General features: G+C 41.9%; 1 protein-coding gene across 1 annotated transcript in view; it reads right to left on the reverse strand.

Moving 5' to 3' along the window:
* klf13 (Kruppel-like factor 13) overlaps positions 1-26294 on the reverse strand; it is a 45476-nt gene extending 19182 nt beyond the window's left edge. Inside the window, exon 1 of the mRNA XM_055155096.1 lies at positions 25382-26294. Coding sequence (XP_055011071.1) covers positions 25382-25982 — 601 coding nt within the window. The 5' untranslated portion in view covers positions 25983-26294. The remainder of the gene's footprint in view (positions 1-25381) is intronic.
* Positions 26295-26747: the final 453 nt, after the last annotated feature.

Here is a 26747-nt window from a genome sequence, read left to right on the forward strand (position 1 = left end):
AAAACGCCCAAATTACAACAGAATGATCCACGGGTGTCATAGATTATAACTCCAGAACAGACGCCGGCACAATAAGTCTTCATTAAAGCAGCAGAGACGCGAACGAGCCCGGCGTATTTACACTGATGGTGATAAACGAGCCGTCATTGTTCTGATAACTCAATGGAAACTCTTCATGGTACAGCGGCACTTACAGCTACCTGAACCTGATGCCATAAAGTCTGTGGCCCCGCCCCCTCCACAGCGTGCTTACAAAACAAGCAGACGCACCGAGCAAGTCTAGACAGCCAGTCTCCTGCCCTGAGTACGCAAACATCACCTGTCACACGCTCGACTTTATACACACACTCACATAGACACACACACACATCCTCTGTCTGCCCTGGTTTTGGATCTCACGCTATTTCTAGAAACACGCCTCGCAATAAATGACCCAGTAAAATATGACAAAATGTGACGTAGGAACTCTTAAATCATAAAACCGAAGCTAATGTTACGTAAAATTACACGTTTTTTTAGTAACGGTTTCGTACTTTGGGGTTTGGTTTGAAAAAAATTGGTCTGAAATCGTTTTACAAAGTTGTTACCGCCTCGAAAACGAAAACAAAAACAGACCTGGAGTTGTGTTTTGTTTCATTAATACAGTTCGAGTAATTTTTTATTTTTAGTCTGTTTACGTCTCCAAAGTTTAAAACGCTCTGTTCCAACTTGTGATGTCATCAAGTGGCAGTTTCACGTTCCAATCCAATCCACTTTATTTCTGTAGCACATTTCACAGTTTCCAAAGTGCTGCACAAAAACATAATAATAACAATAATATGATAAAATAAACTACTAAAATAATACTAGTCTTAAAATAATAAAAATTAAAAAGTAAAAAATTAAAATAAAGTAAAAAATAAAAGTAAAATAAAATAAAACCAGTAAAATAAAATAAAAACTAAATCATAGAATAGAAATAAATAAACCAATAAATAAATAAAATCAATAAAACCAATAAAAACACATAAAAATAAATAAACACAGAGAACCACACAACTCACATTATTTAGTAGAACGTGTTAATTCTAGATCTGAAATTATCCAAATGATTCTACTAAAATTGACTCTCACAGAATTAATTTTAACATTTTCTCAGTTTTTATATGAGTCCAATCTGTTCTATTTTTAGTTAATTTTACATTTTTGGAAATGTTCATTAAGTAACACTGGACCAAAGTTCCAGTTTAACCCCGAAATCAAGAGTTATATTAATGTTTTGAGAGTAAACGGATAACACTTTGTAGAGTTATTCTGATTTAGCTAAACAACACACAGAGGTGTTTTATTTTTTACACTTTATTTGAGTTAATTTAAAATGAAATTATGAACAAAACTGGTTCAAACTGGTCTTCTCTCACGGAAGTTTGAAGTGGGAGGTGAGAGGAGACAAATTAACACTAGGAAAAGTTGAATTAACACAACATGAAGCTGAATTAACACTAGAAGAAGTTGAATTAACACTAATGGAAGTTAAATTAACACTAATGGAAGTTGAATTAACACTAAGGAAAGTTGAATTAACTCCAACCATACCAACTCTGGCAAATAACTCCAACTAAAAACCCCCCATTTAATTTTCAAATAGTTAAAATAACACTTTTTTGCATTAAAAACAATAATTTTAACCCTCCAGTTTTTGCTGTTCAGTGAAAGCGCGTGGAATTTACAAACACAGCGAGCACTTCCTGTGATACCATATGACATCACAAGGTGGAACAGAGTGTTTCCTGTTTGCGTGAAGAACTCTGCAGCGTTTGTGAGTCGTAAACATGTGTGAATGAAACAAAACACAACTCCAGGTCATTATAACATCGGTAATAAAGTAAGAAAATAGGGTCATCTTTAATCTTTAGTTAAAATCTGAGCTACTTTTCCAGAGTTATTTTGCAGAGTTATTTTGCAGAGTTATTACTTCCTGGTAGGATATGGGCAGCAGATGTGATAAGAGGTAATTGTCCCTTAGCAACATTACAGTAAACACGGGCCACAGGAGACACACCGGGACAATCATTTACACGCCATCATTATTTAGTACACATTTTTATTGTTAAATAAACATTTAAATGGACTTTGCCAGTAAATTCTGCCTGATTTTTTCCTCATAACTGCCACTTAACTGGTGTAAAACTATAATGTGTGTTTAATGTGTGTTTAGCCCTAACACAATATTACCCCAACACACTCATGAGCTCAGACACGAACAGTCAAAGATTTGGACACACCCACTCATTCAAGTTTTTTTTTTTTTTTAAGATATTTGGAATTATCTAAAGAATTATTATTATTATTATTAATTAATAATAATAATAATAATAATAATAATAATAATAATAATTAGTTATTTAATATAATTTATTTATTTTATATATTATATATATATATTTTTTTTTTCTTCACTACATAATTTTAAATATTTTGGTTCATATATTTGATGTGATTTTTCCTTTATTTTTACTACTTTTGAAATTTTTTATACACACAGAAGACATTAAATATGAAGCAAGATATATAGGAAAAAAAACGTTAAATAACTTTACTAAATATTCTGTGACAAAGTAAAGGGTGGATACTTTGAGGATATATTAAAAAAAATAAAATCATATTATTTTACTTTTTTCTTTACTACATAATTCACAAATTTTATGTGAAGATTTTTTTCCCTTTATGTTTATGACTTTTTACTGCTACTACACCCTCTCATTCCGTGTTTTTTTCTATATATTTACTTTCTACTGTCTACTTTATGTTTTATATAAACACAGAAGACATCATATATATGAAGCAAGATATTTGGAATTATGTAATAAAGAAAAAAGTAAAATAACCTGATTTTTTTTATATATATATAATTTCTTACATTGTACATTTGATGGCTTCTGTGTATATATAAAATACAAAAAGTAGTAAAAATAATCTTAATAAAACTTAGAATAACAGTAGGTTTTCCGTGGAGACGTTGTTGTCAGTATGTCATTTAAACTTTCTGTCTGCATGGAGACCAAACCAGACCAAGTTACAGGTCAGATCTGTGGAGAGGCGACCCCACTCACAGTCTGAATGTTTGTTTTTTTAGGTATTTTTGAGCAATAACATGTAATAAATGCAAGGTAGAGCTGTCTAAAATCATACTGTGGAACTTTCTAAGCAGAGAAATGGCATATTCATAGAAACAAGCAGGTGGCGGACCCCTCGACCATAAAAGTTACGCAATACACCTTTAATCTCAGTGTCTATACGTTACATAAGCTCCGGTGGGATCATTCTTGAAGCTGTTATAGGAAAAGACAGTTGAACTCCTGAAGCTGTAATCTTATTAATGACTAAAGCTCGTGGAAGTAAGTGGCCAAGCTGTGACCTGGCAAATGTGAACAGGAGTCGGGTCTGCGGAGAGGCCACCCCCGGCTCACGGATACAAGCGCATGAATATTTGAGTGGAACCAGAACCGGGGCTGTTCTGGAGCATCGGGTGTCTGCGGCGCTCCGGCTCACCACGACTCAGCACTTTATTCAGATCACTTCCCCGTTCGCAGAAACACCGGGCACCGCGCCAAACCCGTAACTAAGCACATCTGTTACACAAGACCAGAGCGGATCTACAGGGGCTGACCCGACTCGCTCTGACCTGACTCGCTCTGACCCCGACTCGCTCTGACCCCGACTCGCTCTGACCCGACTCGCTCTGACCCCGACTCGCTCTGATCCCGACTCGCTTTGACCCCGACTCGCTCTGACCCGACTCGCTCTGACCCGACTCGCTCTGACCCGACTCGCTCTGACCGACTCGCTCTGACCCGACTCGCTCTGACCCCGACTCGCTCTGACCCATACACTCCACCAGGATATACAAATGTAGTATATATAAATGTAGTATAAATGTATATATAATGTAGTATATATAAATGTAGTATGAATGTAGTATATATAAATGTACTATATATGAATGTAGTATAAATGAATGAATGTGGTATATACAAATGTAGTATATAGAAATGGAGTATGTAGAAATGGACATAGACTGTATATATATATATATATATATATATATATATGAACATTGACTGTGTATATAATTGGACATAGACTGTATATAAAAATGTACATAGACTATACATAAATGAACATAGATTGTATATATACATGGACATAGACTGTATATATATAGTGTGCAAAAATATTGGAATATCGATATATTGTATCGTTTAATGTGATGATACAGTATCAATATCGTGGGCTACTGTATCGATATTTCACCAAGAGTATTTTTATGTGTGTTTTACTAAATTATTTTGTTACAGCTACAGTTTTGTTGCTTGTGGAGTGAAAGGAAACTCATTTATGCAACACATCTGACATTTTGACTCTGTTTTGAGGATTAAAATGTTTGTGTTTCATATGAATTTTGCACAAGAAGGTTTAACAAAGACTTTTAGAATCACAGCCATGATTTAACCTTTATTTTTTATTGAACTGTATCGAATCGATTTGAACTATATCATATCGAATCGAAAGTGCACTGTATTGAGATATGTATCGTATCGTGGTCTATGTATCGAGGTATGTATCGTATCGGCAACTTCTTAATGATACCCAGCCCTAATATACATGGACATAGACCATTTATATACCCAGTCTATGTCCATTTATATATAGTCTTAGACTGTATACAAATGGACAAAGACTACATATAAATGAATATTGACTGTATATATAGATGAATGCACATTGACTATATATTGTAGATTGTATATATTTAAATGGATAAAGACTATGAAAATGAACATAAACTGTGTTAATAAATGGGCATAGATTGTATATATAATTGGACATAAACTATATATAAATGAACATTGACTATATATCTCGTTTTAAAACCCACTTTTATTCTGTGGCTTTTAACACCACGTGAGTTGTGTGCTCCTCTGTGTCTTTTTATTTATTTTATTTATTTTGAATATATTTTATTGGCTTTATTTATTCATTCATTGTTATTCTATGATTTCTCTCTTATTTTATTTTACTGGTTTTATTATTTTAAGACTAGTATGATTCAATCTGAGCATTTATTTCATCATTTTACTTTGGAAACTCTTTGTTTGTGAAATGTGCTCTAGTAATAAAGTGGGTTGAATTGGATTGGATATAAATAACTGGACATAGACTGTGTATATACAAACTGACATAGACTATTTATAAATGGACATGGACGTAGACTGTGTATATAAAAGGGCATAGACTATATATAAATGGACATAGCTAACCCTTGAAAACTGCCACGTTCTACAGTAAACAGGAAGTGAGCATGGTGATGTTTCAAGCTCCATCGACTCTGGCGCCAACTGACTTTGCTTCAGGCGTCTCGAAACTTTTTCTTGCGGTGAACGAAAACGCCAGAGAGCTACTCGTTTTAGACATCACAAGAAATTAAGTAAATATAAGAGCCGCAGCAAGCCTTAAATGCGGTAAAGTTAGGCATCAAAATTATACATGTACAATGGTAATAAGCATTTAATTAATAAAATGTTGCTTTTTCAACACAATACACAACACACGTCTGTAACTGCAGCTGTCAAACTCGTCATTTTGGTCTAACTTATGAAAATTCCACCATAGAAATACATGTAGAACACCCTCCTGCATAGTTTCACTGCAAAAGTTCAATATGAGCGTGTAAAAGCAACGTCAAAAGACAAATTTAATGCACTTTGCAGTTAGGTTCACTTATTTGGCGTGCGGATAGAGTTGAAATTAATTCTGCTTCTAAACTTTTCACAATTATATTCTTTTAATTAGAAAGTCCAAAGCTGCAAATAAGCCTAAGAGTTATAAATTGGTTTGGGAATGGTGACAAATGAGGGCAGTTTCCATAGCAATTAACAAAAAAATGGTTCCTCAAACACGTGAATGAAACAAAACACAACTCTGGGTCTGTTTTTGACAACATTCTAACGCAATTTAAAGCTCACAAGAGTCAGTTTTGCGTCATATGAGCCAAATAAAACAAAAATATTATATCTTTTCAATGGGGAAAAATCGTCCAATTGTTGAAAATAACAGGAAGCCGAAAGCCAAGCATTAAAAGAAGACACAATGACAGTTTTGATTGCGCAAATGGCCGTCTGGATCATTTTGTTCCTATCTGGTCCGGTGCAGCCCTGCCCTGCCGCTGAACGTGCAGGAGCAGGTGGGGGGAGGGGCGGTGAACACACTGACCCACTTCTCCCTAAAGTCGGTTACATCACGAGCACGAGAACTGCAGCTCACCAACGCCGGCCCCTCCGCGGCTCCACCATTATGTCACAGGTGCTCCCCTCTTATGTAAGTGTTCCCTCCAGGCCACTGGGTCAGCAACCGTATCCACAGCCCATTCACAACTCCACCGCCACAACTCCTCCGCCACAACTCCACCGCTCACGACTCCTCCACTCACGATGACTCCACAATTGCCCCACAACTCCTGCACAACTCCTTTACAACTCCACCATCACAACTCCTGCACCACAACTCCTGCACAACTCCACCGCCACAACTCCACCGTTCTTCTACAACTCCTGTGCCACATCTCCTACACAAATCCTACACAACTCCTCTACAACTCCTGCAGAACTCCTCCACCACCACCACTCCAGCACAACAGCTCTACAACTGCTCCACCACAACTCCACCACTCTTCTACAACTCCTGCACAAATCCTACACAACTCGTCCACTCACAACTCCTCCACAACTGCCCCATAACTCCACCACAACTACTGAACAAATCCTCCACAACTCCGCCACCACAACTCCGCCACTCTTCTACAACTCCTGCACAACTCCACCGCCACAAATCCTGCACCACAACTCCACCGCCACAACTCCACAAGTGCTCTACAACTGCTTCACAACTCCTGCACGCACACCAGACTGACCAGGGACCAGACCAAAGACCTGAGACTAACCAGAGACCAGCGAATGACAAGAGACAAGAAACTGATTAGAGATCTGAGACCAGATACAAGACCAAAAAACAGAGACTGACCAGAGACCAGACCAGACAGCAGACCAGAGACTGACCAGACCAGAGACCAGACCAGAGACTGACCAAGAACCAGACCAGAGACTGACCAGAGACCTGAGACTGACCAGAGGCCGGCTACAGACCAGAAACTGACCACGGAACATAGACTGACCACAGACCTGAGACTGACCAGAGACTCACCAGGGACCAGACCAGGGACAAGACTAGGGACCAGAAACAGACCAGAGACCAGAGTCCAAACCAGAGAACAGAAAATGACCACAGACCTGAGACTGACCAGGAACCAGAGACTGATCAGGGACCTGAGACCAGATACAAGACCAAAGACCAGAGTCCAGACCAGAGACTGACCTGAGACCAGAGACCAGACCAGAGACCTAAGACAGACCAGAGACCAGAGACTGACCAGAGACCAGACCAGAGACCTAAGACAGACCAGAGACTGACCAGAGTCCAGACCAGAGACTGACCTGAGACCTGAGAGTGACCTGAGACCAGACCAGAGACCTAAGACAGACCAGAGACCAGAGTCCAGAAACAAAACCCAACTCCAGGTCTGGTTGTGATGAGGAAACGTTACAACATAGATCAGAAAAGAACATAATATGTGTCCTTTAAACCGTGTTGAAGATTCTTATATGTTTAAAGATGACCTGTGTAAATGTTCCACAGTATGGCATTAGTCTAATCTCTTCTGTCGCAGTTTTACATTGTTCAAAAATACCGTCAAAAAATACACATACCGTACTAATTATAATCTCCACAGACCTGACCTGTCACTCGGCCTCACCTGCCTCTTTCCGCGGAAAGAGTCGACGCGTTTAATGACGTACTGTGGAACATTCCAGTCAAAGCAACGACAGCAACTGCATCGTCATAGAGATAAGCCGGTGGCAGGTGGAATGTGCATTTAAAGGGCCAATTTTACACTATTTTCTGATCTATATTCAAATGTTTTCTCATCACAAACAGATCTGGAGTTGTGTTTTGTTTCATTCACACGTTTAACACACAAACCCTGCACATTTAAACTGAAAACACTCTGTTCCACCTTATGATGTCATGTGGAATTACAGGTAATACTCCACTGTGTTTCATGGTCTATACTTTAGACCTTCACTAGAATCATTTGGATGATTTCTCTGGAATTACCTCTGAACTAAAGGTAAAAGTAGCTGGTTCCATGCTGCTGTTTAGACATTCTAACTGTAATTGTCAGAGTAGTGGCATAAACATTATTTTTTAAACGTCCCACTACTGCGACATTTTCTTTTTTCATTGTCGGAGTAGCAGCACTTTACTATTTTTCAAATATTCTGCTTTTCCAACATAAATAATATCAATTAATCAACAACATGAAGCAAAAAAAAAAACAAAACAAAACAAAAAAACACATTACTAATTTCATGTATATAGGTATGTTATAATATATAATATGCTTTTAGAGTATATTTATATATGTATAGGTGTGTGTATTATTTTATTACCTGTGTGTAGATGTGGGCAGTTGTACACACACTTGCACTTATAAAGTACACGCACATGCATGTATTTATTTTTTTATCTTGTTCATGTGGAGTTCAGGGACGGGTTGTCATCATGAGCTCGGGATTGAGGATTTATGTATTTTTTATTTATTTATTTATTTTTTATTATTATTTTTTTATTTATTGTATTTTTCATTGTATTTATTTATTATTTTTTATAATTTTTTTTAATTATTTTTATTTATTTATATATATACATTTTATTATTTTAGTTTTTTATGTTTTTATTTATTTATTTTTATTTATTTTATTTTGTAGGGGGGTGATTTTTGGGAAAATTTTAAAATGTAATTTGATTTTGTCTGATTAATTACAAACAAAAATTAAAAAAAAAGAATCATTTTAATGTGATAGACAATTATACTTTGCACTCCCACATATCATAAGATGTTTGGGCAATAGTAAAATACGAGGATACAAAAAGGATGCAAGGATGTTTGTGCATGTAAGTATGACATGTAGTGACATTTCAGATGTTCTGCCTGTACGGTGCATATGAAGTTGGCTACTGTGTGTGTGTCGGTTTTGTGTGTGACTTGATAGTTGTGGAGATTAAGAACATCGAAGAATAGCGAGACGCGCCTGGGTAAACTACTGAAAAACTTTCAAAAAATAAAATAAAATAACATGTCAGAATAGCGATACTAAAAAGTGTCGGAAAACCAGCATGTCTAAACAGAGCCACGTTGTAATGAAGGGATGTCGTTGGAACAGACCCTGAAGTAGCTGTTAAACTGCCGCTTCATGACATCACAAGGTGGAACAGCATTTTGAGCTTTGGAGATGTAGGCAGCCCAAGGTTCCCACTCTTTTTTTATGACCTAAAGTGAATTTTCCATGACTTTACGGCACCTGCATGTGTAGAATTGATCAGACTTTTAGGGCTGAATATGAAATGTGAACTCTTTCCACTCACCTAATGGTTTGGGATTATAGTTTTTAAACATTCAAAAATCCCGTCAGGGCATTTAGTGTCGTCTTAAAAGCCGTAACCGTTCAGAAATAATCATAATAGTCTAATAAGAAGTTAAAAGAGCGCTGTAGTTGCGTGAAAGAAATACTAAAATCCCATGACTTTTCCAGGACTTCCATGACTGTGGGAACCCTGACAGACTAATAATAAAGAGTTACTCAAACGTGAATGAAACAAAACACAACTCCAGGTCTGTTTTTGAGGAGGTAACAACATTATAACATGACTTTAAGCTCACGCAAGTCAATTCTGTGTAATATAAGACCATTAAACAATTTTCTAACGAATGAATGAACAAAAACATCAGACATATTGAGACGCGGAGCACATAGTCCCATATTGTCTCGTATGGGATGTAGGTATTAAGACCTAAGGCTCCAGAGGAGAGGGGAACATTCCTGATGTGTTCCCACGGACTTCGGTCACACGCTCTTTCATAACTCTTAAGGCTGGTTTTAAAGGGAACAGAACATTACAGATTACCTTCCCTTTTCTATACATCGCAGCGGAGAAAAAAACAGGAACAAGAAATATATTTTGCATTCAGAGAAGAAAACTGTTACAGGAACAAACTCCTGCCCTGTCATTTGGCTCCACAGACCGTGACCAACCGATGCTTTGTGAATAAAACAAACCAGTGACCTCAGGATAAAAATATCTGAGTTCATGTTTTGACTGACGTCGTGTGAGACGAGGCTGAGCTCAGGCCTGGGTCACACGTTTCAGCTGAAGCTCTTCCCAGCAGAACCCTCCCTCCACATCACTCTGCTCCACTGACAGGGCCTGTAAACGCTGACAGGTGTGAACGCAGCACCAGCCCTGGGCGTGCTCCTGTCGACCCTGTCAGACCTGACACTCATCATACAAATATATATACACACACTTACATACACACACACATACATGCACATACACATTATCATACACATTACTGTACACATACACACATGTACATACAGATTATCTTACACATTTTCATCCACATGAGTCTGTTCTTTAACCCTTGAGCAGAAGAGGATTTGCTCGACGCTCGTGCTTGAGGCAGACTGGGCACACTGGGCCTTGAGTGTGTCAGATAAACCTGTGGCCTTGAGTCACAGGAGCCTGAGATAAACATGTTTGGAGTCTGAGGCTGGAGCAGTGTGACCACATGAAGCTGCCTCACTGTAATGAAAGACACGAGGACAGTGGGCCTCATGTAACTGAAACGCACGCACACACAGACACACACACACACACACACACACACACATACATACACACACACACACACACACACACACACACAGGTCTGTGTCTCTGCACATGGACCCCAGAGGAACTGAACTCAGAGAAATCAAGATGTTTCCTCCAGTGGGAGCGTTCTCACGTTACATTGAGGGCCACACCCCTGGGGCCCGGGCCTGATCCCACAGAATGGGACACACCTCAGACACAGTTTGGTCTTGTGACGGTGGTCCTGTGGTCCTGTGGTCCTGTGTGGAGGGCTGGACCCATGGAGACGGGGCTGTTATGTGGACGAGGTCATAGCCTCTGAACACTAATCAGATTAGCTTCAGACGCAGCTGAATAAATGACCTACATCAATGGAAGGCATTGACAGAGTCTCCTGTACTCTGACCCTCCCCCACGCCTCTGCACCAGGCGCTTTGTACAGCGTCTCCTCAGAGATGCTCCTGTTGGTCTGCAGGGTAAAGCTCCACTGCACTGGAGAGCCCCATGCTCCTGTGTGAGGCTCCAACAGAAGCTCTTTATAGCACTGTTCAAGGGCAGCTAAAGAATACAGCCCTGTGGCCTGTAAGCCTCTTCAGTACAGTGTGCACATTCATGCATGGCTGCTCCATCACATAAAGCCTCACATGCTCCGACTGAACAGATGGTGAGATCTGAGAGGAGCAGGTAACACTGACCTCTGTGTGAGAGGGCAGAGCCTGTGCCACCGTCACCAGGAACATCCAGGAAACCATCTCCAACAGTGTGCCCACTGTGCAGAGGCTGGCACACTGTCCAGAGGCTGGCACACGTGCAGGACCACACCGGAGCTGGGCACACGTTAGCTTTAAGTGGAATATAGCATAGTTTACCTTTAAACGTTTCATTAGCACATGTCTGAACACAGAAGCATGAATAGTGCGTGTGTGGAGGTCAGGGGATGGTGCAGGTGGTGCCACGTCATTCTGTGAGTGAAGAACATTATGTCCGAGCTTCAGAGGGACCCTCAGTGCCACACAAAAGACACAGACAAAACCTCAAACCAACTGTAAACGCCCCCATTATGGGCTTTGTCTGAGAAATATTGACGCTGTCCTTCCAATCGCGCTGAGGAGCTTAAGACACGACAAGGAAAGAGGCCTCCACAGAAACCCACAGATCCCACAGCAGCGACGGGGAGGGCCCACAAACTCCTCACAGACTGATAAAGATGCTCAACAAACAAAACAGATTCAATAGATTTGAGCTGAAGCGCAGACCCACTGATAAAGAACGTATTGAGTTTAGCTTTAAGCTGTGAACTCAAGTGTTACAAGCAACAATGAGAACACCAGCAGACGTCATGTGAGTGTGAGGCCGCGGCTCAGGAGCAGACAAAGACTCTGCTCTAACCCCAGGTCCACCCGTCACCGTCTGGACCTGCCACGTCTCATCTATGTCCCGGCAACTGAGGCCCAAGAGAATAAGAAGGGCCCATATTATTTCCCTCATCACAAACAGACCTGGAGTTATGTTTTGTTTCACTCACACGTTTAACGCACAAACTCTGCAATTGAAAAGTTACGACATCAAGAATTACAATCACGAAATGAAAATTTACGATTATGCTTTCATCAGTACAAATACGAATTCACAGACGGGACTTTACTGTCAAAAATACGTCATCACTTCACAGACATTATTTATCGAGCAGAAGAAACATCGATCAGGATCAAGAGTGAGCAGGTTTAAGTTTGTAGCAGAGTAAAAACAGAGTAATGACACAACAAGGAGCTACAACAGAAGAACAACAAGTGGGAGAACTCAAATTTTTTGTAAAAATGTCGCATTGAATTCAGGAACCAAACGCTGCTGTGTGATATTGAGTAGAAACACCTCCTCTGAACGGGAAACTGCACCGATATCGAAACACAGTGGAGCCAGTTGATGAACATCAGACGTAACATTATCCCAGGGTGAATCAGCAAATATCAGCTTCTCTGTATGTTTAGATTAAAACATTCACGGCTACAGCCACAGCGAGCATCAGTCAGTCTGAACCTTCATCTCGCATGAAATGTGACCAAAAGTTCCTCCGGACGCTGAAATGTTTAATTTACATCAAACACGACCAAACTGTCCTGGTTACAGACAGTGGGTTATATATGAATTATAATGGGTTATAACTAGTATATGGGTCCTGGTCAAGTGTTAACGGAGGGAAACAGGGGCAGATTTTTGACATTCAAATGTCTCTTATTCAGAAACTAGAGGAACTATTGAAATAAGTAAAGTATCAGAATGTAGGAAAGAGTTACACTCCAACAGGGTCAAGTTAAACCTGTGATATTCTTTCAAGTTCAAGACAAAAAATTTAAAAACTCATGTCGGTAACGGAGGGAATGAAATATGCAGCACTTTTTGGTCAATAAATCCAAACAGTGATAACTCTTGGTTCTCACTTACATATCCTTAACAAACTGGTTTGAATATTTGCTTCATATAGTTTTCTACCATATGGTACAAGATTAGGTTGAAAAACCTCTTACTTTTTGACTCATGAGATTTTTTATTAAGAAAGTTCATGGTAACGGAGGGAAAAGTAACGGAGGGAAAATTGTACAAACAAGTAGAAGGTGCAGGATTTTACATAATTTGTCGCTTTTTTCTTTCGAATACTTTAATATTACTTCAAAATGAAAGGAAACTATTTCTATAAAATATGTCAGTCCTTCCAAGCTAATTTTTTATTATTTTAGATACATTTAAAAAAAAAAAAAATCATGTCCCTTCATCAACAGTTCAAAGATGGAATAACACAAGATATGATGAAATACATCCATTTATTTACATGATTTTCAGGTCTTTGAAATTTGGGAAATAATTTTTGTTCCATGTTTCATACATGGTCTGTTTAAAACATATGGAACTTTAGAACCAAAAATGGTACAGAAAAAAGGTCAACAGTTTCATAAACTAGAGTACATATGTATCTGTTCAATACATTTTTATATCAGATGAATTAACTTGAATTTTTGGCCTTGTTGTTTACTTCTGCTTGACCGGACCCAAATCCATCCACGCCACGACACGATCACATTATACTCACTGGTAAATACTGTAAACATATCAAGGTGTTGCCTATAAACACGAACGTTAATTGATGCTGGAAGCTGCATTAAACTGTAATGTGTAACATTTCATTGGCTGTGACGTCTGTAACCAGGACAGTTTGATAGTGTTTGGTGTAAATTGGGCCATTTCTTTTTTTAAACTGCAAAAATTTACCCTCTGTTCCACTTTGTGATGTCATCCAGTAATACAGAAAGCGCTCCACTGTGTATTTAAACATTTAAACACACCTTCACTAGAATAATTTGGATCATTTTAGCCAATTTCTAATGTAGTCAGGAATTAAAAAGGAGCTGTTCACTTGAAAACTGCAACTTCATGACATCACAAAGTAGAACAGAGCATTTTTAAGCTTTGGAGATGTAGACAGACTCATAAAAAAAAGTAAACGCAAACACGTGTATGAAACAAAACACAACTCCAGGTCTGTTTTTGACGAGGTAACAACATTATAAACACGACTTAAAGCTCACAAGAACCTTTGAACTCGTGAAAACTTTCGAAACGATTATGACAAAGCAGAATGAACCGAATCGTCTGAACGCCACTGAATTAAAGTCTAACCATTGTCACAGAATCAAATATTTACAACGCTCTGTGGGAGGGGCTCACGAACGCTTCTGAAATCCAAACAGACCAGGGCCCTGCAGCCAAACTACTTCCTCACTGGATTCAGCAGAAACAAGTTCTAGTTCCAGTATTTGAATATGAAAGTGCGATGAGTCAGTCGCACGATAAACACTACTATCTGGGCTTAAAGCGTGGATATTTAAAAACCACTCAACCAAACAAAATGTGCTCTACGCTCAATTTCACATAATTAAAGGGTTTATATTGCGCTATTTTCTGATCTATGTTCCAATGTTTCCTCATCACAAACAGACCTGGAGTTGTCTGTTTTGTTTCATTCACACATTTAAAACACTTTAAGGCAAACATTTAGGCTGAGTTCTTCAATCTGTTGCACCTTGTGATGTCATGTCGCAAAACAGGAAGAGCTACACTGTGTTTTTAAACTCCACACACCTTCACTAGAATCATCTGGATAGTTTCAGATCTGGAATTGCCAATATCTACTGAATTTAATTTGCCAACGGGGTAAAAGTTAATTTGGTTGAAGATGTTTCTCAGCTCATCCAAGCTGCTTCTTCAGTTCTGGTCAGATTGTTGGTGGACACTTCCTTATATCTGCCTGAAGGAAGGAGCGAACTACTCTGAAACTACTCTGAAACTAACACACCTACATGTTTACAGTTTCTGTTTGTAGCTGGGTTAATTGAACTGCACTGAGTCATATCAGCAGAATCATTCATTCCCTGAGGAACCAGAGGAACGAGGAGGAATGAGGAGGAGTGAGGGTTACGGAGGAACATGAGACTCACAGAGGAACATGGAAGACGACGAGGCTCACAAAGGAACTCAAGGCTCACGGAGGAACACGGAAGAAGATGAGGCTCACGGAGGAATACGAAGCTCATGGAAGAACATGAGGCTCACGGAAGAACACAAGGCTCACGGAAGAACACGGAAGAACAACGAGGAACATGGCAGGACACGAGGCTCACGGACGAACACGGAGGAATATGAGGCTCACGAAGGAACACGAGACTTATGGAGGAACACAGAAGAACACGAGGATCACAGAGGAACACGGAAGAACACGAGGCTCACGGAAGAACACGAGGCTCACGAAGGAACACGGAAGAACACGAGGCTCACGAAGGAACACGAGGCTCACGAAGGAACACGGAAGAACACGAGGCTCACGGAAGAACACGAGACTCATGGAGGAACACGGAAGAACACGAGGAACAGGGAAGAACACAAGGCTCACGGAAGAACACGGAGGAATATGAGGCTCACGAAGGAACACGAGACTTATGGAGGAACACAGAAGAACACGAGGCTCACAGAGGAACACGGAAGAACACGAGGCTCACAGAGGAACACGGAAGAACACGAGGAACATGGAAGAACACGGAAGAACACGAGACTCATGGAGGAACACGGAAGAACACGAGGAACATGGAAGAACACGAGGCTCACTTACAAAAACGGAAGAACACGAGGTTCACGGAGGAACATGGAAAAACATGAGGCTCATGGAAAGACACAGAAGAACATTAGGCTCACGGAGAAACATGGAAGAACACGAGGAACATGGAAGAACACGAGGCTCATGGAGAAACATGGAAGAACACAAAGCTCACGGAAGAACACGAGGCTCATGGAGGAACACGAGGCTCACGGAGGAACATAAGGCTCAGGGAGGAATTGTTTTCTTTGCTTGTTTTGATTTAGGTTTGAGGATGGAGTTGTAAATTGGAGATAGATGGTGTCTGAGTCCCCCATTTCTATTCAAAGATGGATTGTCTTTCCTAACAAAACTAACCTCTCTAACTCTCCTCTCTTTTAGACGGCTTGTAGATGGAGATCTACAGCAGACTGTGGTCCACTGTTGCTCTCTCGAGTGTGTTGGTACATCCTCTTGTGAAGTGGTTGTTTTGTTTCTCGAGTGTCGCGCTCACTGCAGACTTCACTACACTGGAGGGAGTTGACCACATTGCTTTGTTTGTGGCCCGGTGTTTTGTTCTTTGGGTGGACCAGTTTTTGTTTTCAAGTGTTTGTAGGTTTAAAATAGACTATGATCTCATGTTGTCTGAAAAACACAAATCTCTACTGAAACAAAACGAAGAGGTAACAACATTATAACATGACTTAAAGCTCAAAAGAATCCATTTTGTGTAATATAAGACCTTAACAATCAGTTTTGAACATCGCCTGTCAGCTCGGTCTTCCACTGCTTCTAAATTAGGAGTATTAGACATTACAAATACACATAATCAGATCTTTCGCTGCAGTCACTCCTCATCTGTCTGTCAAACCCAGATTTCATATTTTCACTCGGTGACACTTTACAAATCCCTGTTAATGATTCACAGCAGCGTACGGTCAAGGCCTATTCACAAATACCAGAACACGCACAGAGCTGCATTCAAAATTACATCACCACGTTATATTGGCGTGTAATATAATGGAGATTTAACAACAACCAAAGCTGCAATTTAATGATAACGAGAAATATATGGGGGTTAAAGGTTTCTATATTACGCAAAATGGACTCTGGAGTTGTGTTTTGTTTCGTTCACACGTTTAGAAATCCTTTATTGGGTCATTCCACCTCAGTTTACCCCCCAAAAATTTCAATTTGAACCCTCACACTGTCCACTTGCGAAGAAAATTGGTGTATATGGTTAAGTCATAGCCAAGAAAACCAAAATCTCAAACTTTAGCACGATCGGATAAACGGTTTCCGAGATATCGCGATTTCGTTTTTTCACTTTTTCGGGTGGTCGCCGAATTTCAAATTGCGTTTACTCAGCAACTACTGGTCCGATATCAAAAACCAAGGTGTCTCTGGAAAGGGGAAACCGTAAGGAATCCAAATCTGGTGAATAAATAAGAAAACCCCTCCAGATTTTTTATATGTTGTAGTAGACGTATAGGGCTACATTTTTTCTGTTGGTGTCACTGAGGTCGGGCGTGTCCCTTATTGTCAATTACAAAAGTCAAAATGTAGGTCAAACGATAATTCATCTCAAAAGTATTCAAATGCAAAGTTTTATCCTTGTAATTTCCCCTTTCTGGAGACACCTTGGTTTTTGATATCGGACCAGTAGTTGCTGAGTAAATGAGATTTGAAATTCGGGGACCACGCAAAAAAAGTGAAAAAATTAAATGCGATATCTCAGCAACCGTTGGTCCGATCAAACTAAAATAAACTAACTTGAAATTTAGTTTTTTCTGGCTATGATTTACCTATATACTCCAAGTTTCATCCAAATTTGACAAAGTTTAACTCATTGGGTGAACTTTGGTGGATTGACCCGATTATATTAAACTTTTTGTTGAGTAGAGATTGGCAAAGAAACATAACCTCTTTAAATTATTTTTAAGTGTTTTAACGCTGATGTAAAACTGAATTCAGAATTTTCCAGGACCATAAACTGCACACACAGAGCTACAACAAGAAGTGCTACTAGTGGTAATTGTGTTGTCCCAATGTATAAAACAACTCTTGGTCTGTTTCTTTTTCTGCCAAAGGGACCAGACTCTAGAAATGAAACCGGCCCATTTAAAACTGGAAACCCAACAGCAACAAACATAAAAGTAAATTAAAATTATTGTATGTTTCCAACAAAAACGCACTCACTGAAAATGTAATAATGCTGTATCTGTATGTAACGTTTGTGTCTTGTCGTGATATCGTATCGTCAAAGTTCTCACGATAAATTCCTGTTTACGTGACTTAAACTGCAATGCCGGACTTTTGCGCCGCATACGGACTGAACCAGGACTGAACCAGGACTAAACCAGGACTAAACCAGAGCTTAAAAAGGTCTAAACCAAATCTCAACCAGGACAAAACCGGTCTCAATCTTGGTCTCAGTCCTGATCACCTGACAGTCTACGTGGGTGCACCTCCGGGCCCGTCCCCACACTCAGTCCTGATTCAGTCCTGGTTTAGACCTGGTTTAGTTCTGTTTTAGTCCGGGTTCAGTCCGGCATCGCAGTTTAAGTCACTGTAAAACGGGAAATATATATATATATATATATATATATATTTAACTTCTGTCTGTTCAGTTTTTACTTTTGTACCATTTCAAGCTCTTCGTTGGACTTGAATTGCAATAAATAACTGGAAAAATGAGGGTGTTCTAAAACTTTTATCCAATTATCTGAAATTATCCAAACGATGAAGGTGTGTGGAGTTTAAAAACACAGTGGAGACATCACAAACTGGAACAGAACTCCTAAATCTGCAGGTTTTTTGTGTTAAACGTGTAAATAAAACAAAAAAACACAACTCCAGGCGTGTTTGCGATGAGAAAACTACATTATAACGTCAAAAAATATCGTTACACGTGCCCTTTAATGCCATGTATATGGAACACGGGCACAGCGACCGCATCGCCATGGCAACCGGCACACGGCAACCCTTTTTTTTATTCCTCTAACGGTTTCATTTTGTTCATTATTGCTCGTCGCGTGCGCGTGTTTTTCATTAGAAACCGAGTCTAATCGAAAACACGATTCGTTCTTTTTTCGCCACATCGTCCTAAGATGGAGGCAGCATTTTTTCTTCTTTTTTTTTTATTTTTTAAATGCTAAACATGCAATTTTTTTTTTTACCTGGAACGTACTCGAGTTACTGTAAGTACACCGTGTCCTGCATCTCAAGGTTACCCGGCCTCCACCAGCCTCGCAGCCTCGCAGTCTCCTCCTTTTTCCGTGAGTTATTGATGCCGGTTAACATGCATTATGGAAAAAAAACTGCATCGATTTTTTTTTTTTTTTTAACAGCAGCAGCCGCCATTCACCAACTCATCTTACGCTATAAACAGTGCATACAGTAGAGGAGAGGAGAGGAGAGGAGAGAGAGCCGGGCATGTTAGGGTCATGTGAGGACGCCGCTCGCTTGTTGGATGAGAACCGGAATCGGCGCGCTCTTCTATCGACTAGCGACGTCTGGGAGGAAACGCACACTGAGGTTTTGGACATCGCTTGCTGCAAGGTTGGCTGTGGCTCCTGAACTTATGTGACCTATATTTTCGAAGTCGTCCGAGCAAAAACAACACCACAACAAAGTCAAAACAGGGGAAACGGGCCGAGGCAGAGACACACGAGGTAAAGGTGTTGCACGGATACGAAGAGATTCTATTTGCAAAACCTGACGACATTTTAACGCGGTTTAAAGCTCAAAAAGAATCAATTTGGTGTAACGTGACACCTTAAAGAATAAAATCAGGTTTGGACATTGTATTGTTTCACGCTTCGATGATTTTTATGTCTGATTTGTCACTGCAGTCAGATTTTTCACTGTGTCAGGCCCAAGTTTCAGATTTTCAAAAGGTGAGACAGAGATAGAAAAATGGAAAAGTGTGGGGGACAAAGAGAGACAGAGACAGAGAGACAGACAGGAGGAAAGTGGGGTGTGAGGAGACAGAGGGACAGACGGGGTGCGGAGAGACAAAAGACAGAGAGAGAGAGACAGACAGAGAGAGAGAGGATGTGGGAAGACAGAGACGCAGAGAAACAGAGAGACAGAGGGGAAGTGGTGGAGACAGAGAGACAGAAGTGGGGAGACAGATAGAAAGACAGAAAGAGTGTTCGGAGACAGAAAGACAGGGGACGTCAGGAGACAGAGACAGACGGAAGAGACAGACAGAAAGACAGAGGGGCTGTGGAGAGACAGACGGACAGAAGTGGAGAGACAGAAGGAATGTGACGAGACAGAGAGACAGACAGAGAGACAGTGATGGAGAGAGACAGAGGGACAGTGAGACAGAGAGAGAGAGAGAAGAGAAGTGAGGAGACAGAGAGACAGACAGGGTGTGAGGAGACAAAGACAGAGAGACAGAGAGAGAAACTGAGAGACAGACAGAAAGACAGACAGAGAGAAAGAGAGAGACGGGATGTGGGGAGACAGACAGACAGACAGAGAGACAGAGAGACAAGAGACAGACAGAGGGGCTGTGGGGAGACAGAGAGAGAAACTGAGAGACAGACAGACAGACAGACAAGAGAAAGCGAGAGACAGGATGTGGGGAGACAGACAAAAAGACAGAGAGACAAGAGACAGACAGAGACAGAAAGACAGAGGGAATGTGAGGAAATAGAGAGACAGAAGGACAGAGAGACAGACAAAGAGACAGACAGAGAGACAAAGAGAGAGACGGGGTGTGAGAGACAGAGAGAGATAGACAGAAAGACAGATAAATAGAGGGACAGAGAGACACCGAGACAGACGGACAGAGAGAGACAGAAAAGGTGTGAGGAGACAGAAAGAGACTGAGAGAGAGACAGAAAGACAGAGAAGCAGACAGACACAGACAGAGGGGATGTGAGGTGACAGAGAGAGAGAGAGACAGACAGAGACAGAGAGACAGAGAGAGAGACAGAGACAGAGAGAGAGACAGAGAGAGAGACAGAAGGACAGAGAGACGGTGCGGAGACAGATTTTCCTTCACATTTGGCGAGGCTCTTTTTCTCAGAGATGACTAACACTGGGACCAATGGGATCGGTACAGTGTGTCCTAATCTGAAATCACAAGAGGGAAGCCGACTCCACTGGCACCGAAACACAACACACACACACACACACACACACACACACACACACACCTATAGAACCCTGACCCTTTTACGTCTTATTCCCTCTGCACACGTCCCCTACGTTTGTCTCTCTACTGTCGCTTCAAATCTTATTCTTTTCCAGCACAATGACGCACAAAACGACGACGACGCCCGCGGCTCCGACCCAAAACCGAAAATCTACGGCGCCCGCTTTCAATTTAACCCGAAAATCCGAAAAATCCGACGACGCGCGGAAGCCTGGGAATCGCGAAACGCACGGGTCGCGATACGATATTATCACGACGCGCTCCGTAATCGATAAAACAGACGCGATATTCTGCGTTATATCGCCATTTTTTAAGAACGACCAGCACTGCAGAACCTTTTTGCCTGCTCGTTGCTATGGCGATGTTACTTTTCAGCAGCTCTACTTCGCGTTTAGTCAGTTACAGGTGGTTTTAAAGCTCAAAAATGCCAACAAAAACTGGTATTCTGCACAGATCTGAGCTGTAACTTTGCTCGGTTTGGTCTCCGTGAGGCTAAAAAGGTTTAATGCCGTACTGTGGAACATTCCAGACCAAGTAATAACGCTGGTCCGACTGCGGTTTATGGTTGTTTAGTGATGGTGATTAATGTAAATGTGTGGTAAGACACTGGCACCAGCGGACCAGCTTTGCCCAGACAAACGGCACAAAAGTGTTTCCTGTGTGTTTTTGTTAGAATCTGTGTCGGGTTTTTAGGGTGTCCAGACGTCCCAGTTTACCCGGGACGGTCCCAGTTTACCCGGGACGGTCCCAGTTTACCCGGGACGGTCCCAGTTTACCCGGGATGGTCCCAGGTTTGAGTCCCGTCTCCCCTGTCCCAGCAGATTTATACAAAACCACTGATTTGTTAGTCTGATTCGTCAACCTCGCAGCGTTAGGATTCGTTCGCCCGACAGTAGACCTGATGTAGTCCTGGTTTAGTCCTGGTTTTGTCCTGGTTTAGTCCTGGTTTAGTCCTGATGTAGTCCTGTTTTAGACCTGATGTAGTCCTGGTTTAGTCCTGGTTTAGACCTGGTTTAGACCTGGTTTAGTCCTGATGCAGTCCTGGTTTAGACCTGATGTAGGACTGGTTTAGTCCTGGTTTAGACCTGGTTTAGTCCTGATGCAGTCCTGGATTAGACCTGATTTAGTCCTGGTTTAGACCTGGTTTTGTCCTGGTTTAGTCCTGATGTAGTCCTGGTTTAGTCCTGTTTTAGACCTGATGTAGTCCTGGTTTAGTCCTGGTTTAGACCTGGTTTAGTCCTGATGCAGTCCTGGTTTAGACCTGATGTAGGACTGGTTTAGTCTTAGTTTAGTCCTAGTTTAGTCCTGGTTTAGTCCTGGTTTAGACCTGAACCAGGACTAAATCAGGTCTAAACCAGGACTAGACTAAAACTAAACCAGGACTAAACCAAGTACAAACCAGGACTAAACTAAGACTAAACCAGGACTAAACCAGGATTACATCAGGTCTAAACCAGGACTACATCTGGTCTAAACCAGGACTGAACCAGAATTATCACAATTGTTTGACTAATCTGATCCTGACAACAGTAAAAAGGAGCATAAATTATCATTTATTTTGCCAAATTCCATAAATCAGTGTTCGCAAATGACGCAAATGACCATGTGTATAAATTTGTGTAACTGAGTATCTGTGTAAATACCTGTGTATTCTGTGTACTGTAGTAATCTTCTCTGTGTACTCTGTGTATTCTGTGTATACTCTGTGTATTCTGTGTAACTCTGTGTATTACCTCTGTGTATTGTGTGTCCTCTGTGTAGTTGTAGTATTCTGTGTATTTTGTGTACTCTGTGTATTTTGTGTACTCTGTGTATTCTGTGTACTCTGTGTATTTTGTGTACTGTATTCTGTGTATTTCTGTGTATTCTGTGTACTCTGTGTATTCTGTGTATTTTGTGTACTCTGTGTATTCTTTGTGTACTCTGTGTATTCTGTGTATTTTGTGTATTTCTGTGTATTCTGTGTATTCTGTGTACTCTGTGTACTCTGTGTATTTTGTGTACTCTGTGTACTCTGTGTATTTTGTGTATTCTGTGTATTCTGTGTATTCTGTGTATTCTCTGTGTACTCTGTGTACTCTGTGTATCTGTGTACTCTGTGTACTCTGTGTATTTTGTGTATTCTGTGTATTTTGTGTATTCTGTGTACTCTGTGTATTCTGTGTATTTTGTGTACTCTGTGTACTCTGTGTATTTTGTGTATTTTGTGTATTTTGTGTACTCTGTGTTTTGTTGTTCTGTTCTTCTCTGTCCTGAAATAACCCTGTTCAGACCAGGGTGTTTTGTGCCTGAAAGTGGAGGGAACCTGCAGGAGCTAAACCAGGACTAAACCAGGACTAAACCAGGTCTAAACCAGGTCTAAACCAGGACTAAACCAGGACTAAACCAGGACTAAACCAGGTCTAAACCAGGACTAAACCAGGTCTAAACCAGGTCTAAACCAGGTCTAAACCAGGTCTAAACCAGGTCTAAACCAGGACTAAACCAGGATTACATCAGGACTAAACTAAGACTAAACCAGGACTACATCAGGTCTAAATCAGGACTACATCAGGACTAAACCAGGACTAAACCAGGACTAAACCAGGACTACATCAGGTCTAAACCAGGACTAAACCAGGACTACAACAGGTCTAAACCAGGATTACATCAGGACTAAACTAAGACTAAACCAGTACTACATCAGGTCTAAATCAGGACTACATCAGGACTAAACCAGGACTACATCAGGTCTAAACCAGGACTAAACCAGGACTACAACAGGTCTAAATCAGGACTACATCAGGACTAAACCAGGACTAAACCAGGACTACATCAGGACTAAATCAGGACTAAACTATGACTAAACCAGGACTACAACAGGTCTAAACCAGTATTACATCAAGTCTAAACCAGGACTACATCAGGTCTAAATCATGACTACATCAGGACTACACCAGGACTAAACCAGGTCTAAACCAGGTCTAAACCAGGTCTAAACCAGGATTAAACTAAGACTAAACCAGGACTACATCTGGTCTAAACCAGGTCTAAAACAGCTTTAAACCAGGATTATCACAATTTTTTGACTAATCTGACCCTGACAACAGTAAAAATGAACATAAAATTTAATTTATGTCGCCAAAAATCCATAAATCCGTGTTTGCAAATGACCATAACGCAAAAAAAATCCATGACAGACTGACACACACTCACTCCTCTCCCACTTTCTCACTCTTTTCAGTCACTATTTTATTTTTATCAACCATCTGAACCCAGGTGTGTCCCAGTTTAGAATTCTGACAACCTGATCACCCCGTGTACTCTGTGTACTCTATGTACTCTGTGTACTCTGTGTATTCTGTGTTTTGTTGTTCTTTTTCTTCCCTGGCCTGGAATAACCCCCCCGTTTCAGACCAGGGTGTGTTTTGTGCCTGACTCGAGCGGAGGGGGAACCTGCAGTAGGAGCCGGTGCGTCGTGGCTCTGCTAGCTCAGTCTGTTGCTGGCCAGATCAGCTGGCAGTGTGCGTCTCGCGGGGGTGTGGCACATCAAAACAAAGAGCTGTGGGCAAGACGGGCACCGCTCTATGCCCCCTCAAAAAAAAAACCCCGCATCTGTCTCCCCCCCACGAGCAGCGGAGGAATGCGCACGGACACATGTTTGGACCTAAGACTGCGAAGGAGACCGTCCCTTTTCTTCTTCTTCTTCCTCCTCCCGTGGCTCTTTTCTCTCCTCTCCTCTTTACGCACCGTGTCGTTTTCCCTTTACGTTTCTTTTTTTCTCCCCCCAGACGTAAACAAACGCGAAGAAATGTGGGGAAACGCGCACTGCAGCGTCCCCCGCCGCACACGCGGAGACGCACGAGGGGGTTGCGAGCGGTTAACGCCCCGACAAAAGCTCTTACTTGAGTGGGAGTGGCGCGCGTCGTCTCTCCTCTCACTCTCACCCTCCCCTCCCTTCCTCCCTTCTCCCCCGTTTACGAATATAAAAGGAAATCTCTAAAAAAGTTTGCGCGACTCTCGAACGAACGCGACGCATTACGCGATATTTACGGAACGGCGGCGTGGTGGCAGCGCGCTCTGGCCTCATTGTGCTTTTTTTTTTTTTTTTGGGGTGTATCCTTGATTGACCCGACACGACACCCCCCCTCCCTCCCTCCAGTCCCCCGCCTCTCCCCAAAACAGGAGCCTGAGTATCACAGTACAGTAGAAACACTTCGGAAATCAACCTTCGACACGGTTTTTTTTCAACAGCATCCCCGCATTTCTGCACACCAAGTTACTCTCACAACACACCGCCGCAGCCACGCACTGACCTGTGTGTGTCCTTAGATGGGCTTTGAGGTGGGAGGATTTGCCATAAACTTTTTCGCACCCCGAATAGTGACATTTGTGCTTTTTTTGCGGCGTTTCCTGCTCGCTGCGCCCTCGGCTCCTTTTGCCTCTTTGTTTGAGCGCGGGGTCGGAGATGGTGGTAGGTGTGGCACAGTTTCCATCATCATCATCATCATTATCGTCTCTGAGGTTCATGCTGTCATCCTTGATTATTTTAGCCTGTTCAATAGCAGCGTTGTGGGTTGGAGTCTGTTGGTTGAAATCGGCCAGGATCCGCGCCACGACGAACAGAGAAGAGTTGTCCCTCACCAGGGGTTCTTTGAGGTCCTCCACGGGCTTGGGTGCGCACGGGATCTCGGGTTTAATCTCTCGGTTTCCCTTAGGAGCGTGGACAACTGCGCGGTGGGACATGGAGACAAGGCACTCTGCTGCAAAGTGATCCATTTTGTCTTTAAAACCGCCCCTCCCGCTGATCACTGACATTAAAACGAAAGCGACAGTTGTGGCGCTGGAAAGTAGTTTGTTCCGTGGTTCCCTTTGTGTAGCAAAGCACAGCTGAAGGAAGGAGGAGGTGGTTCTCATCTGAGTTTATGATCTTACCCACCGGCCTCCAGTATCACCCACATCCTGTGAGAGAAACGCCTCTTAACACAAACCGACGCACACCTCCCGTTACGCGCGCGGCCAAACGCGACCTAAACTCTTCTTATTCCTCTCCAAAAGTGCCCAGCGGCGTTCATTCCCCCGACTCGGACGCGTTAAGTCCCATCTCGGCTCCGACACTCCCGCACAGAACCGTGAGCGCGTCTCTGGAGCGCCCGGTCCTGCTCTCTGTATCCATGCTGGGGGCGTGCCGCTGCCCGCCGCCGGTGCGCAGCGTCATCGTGCGCGCTCGCCCATTGGCTGCGGCTTGTCCCCGAATGCACCCTCTCCATACGAGACTTGTCTTGAAAAGTTTCACCGCAGGTTGCCACCGCGCATTCAGATGATGGAGCCCTCCGCGCGGCTCACGCACGCTCCGCAGTGACACTCTCCAGCGCGACCGGAACCGGAGACGCCGAACTCCCCCCAAAAAACCCAGAACGCGCAGGAACACTTTGTACCTTCGCGAATTTTTAAGTGCGCCACCGAAATGACTGTCATTTCTGGTCGGTTATGTCACAATAAAACGGACACTGCCCTCTCCATCACCCACACGTCGCGCCGAATCCACCTGTTCGCGCGGATAACGGGGACAGAGCGTACTTTTTTGGCACCGGTGACGCGCAGGGCTGAGATTCGGCTCAACAATGGTGCTGACCTGAAATGACCCGAGCTAAAACTCCCCCCCAGCAACCGCCACAGACC

Source organism: Boleophthalmus pectinirostris, unplaced genomic scaffold, assembly GCF_026225935.1.
Source record: "Boleophthalmus pectinirostris isolate CB_2022bp ecotype Guang Dong unplaced genomic scaffold, ASM2622593v1 HiC_scaffold_2, whole genome shotgun sequence".
NCBI lineage: Eukaryota > Metazoa > Chordata > Actinopteri > Gobiiformes > Gobiidae > Boleophthalmus > Boleophthalmus pectinirostris.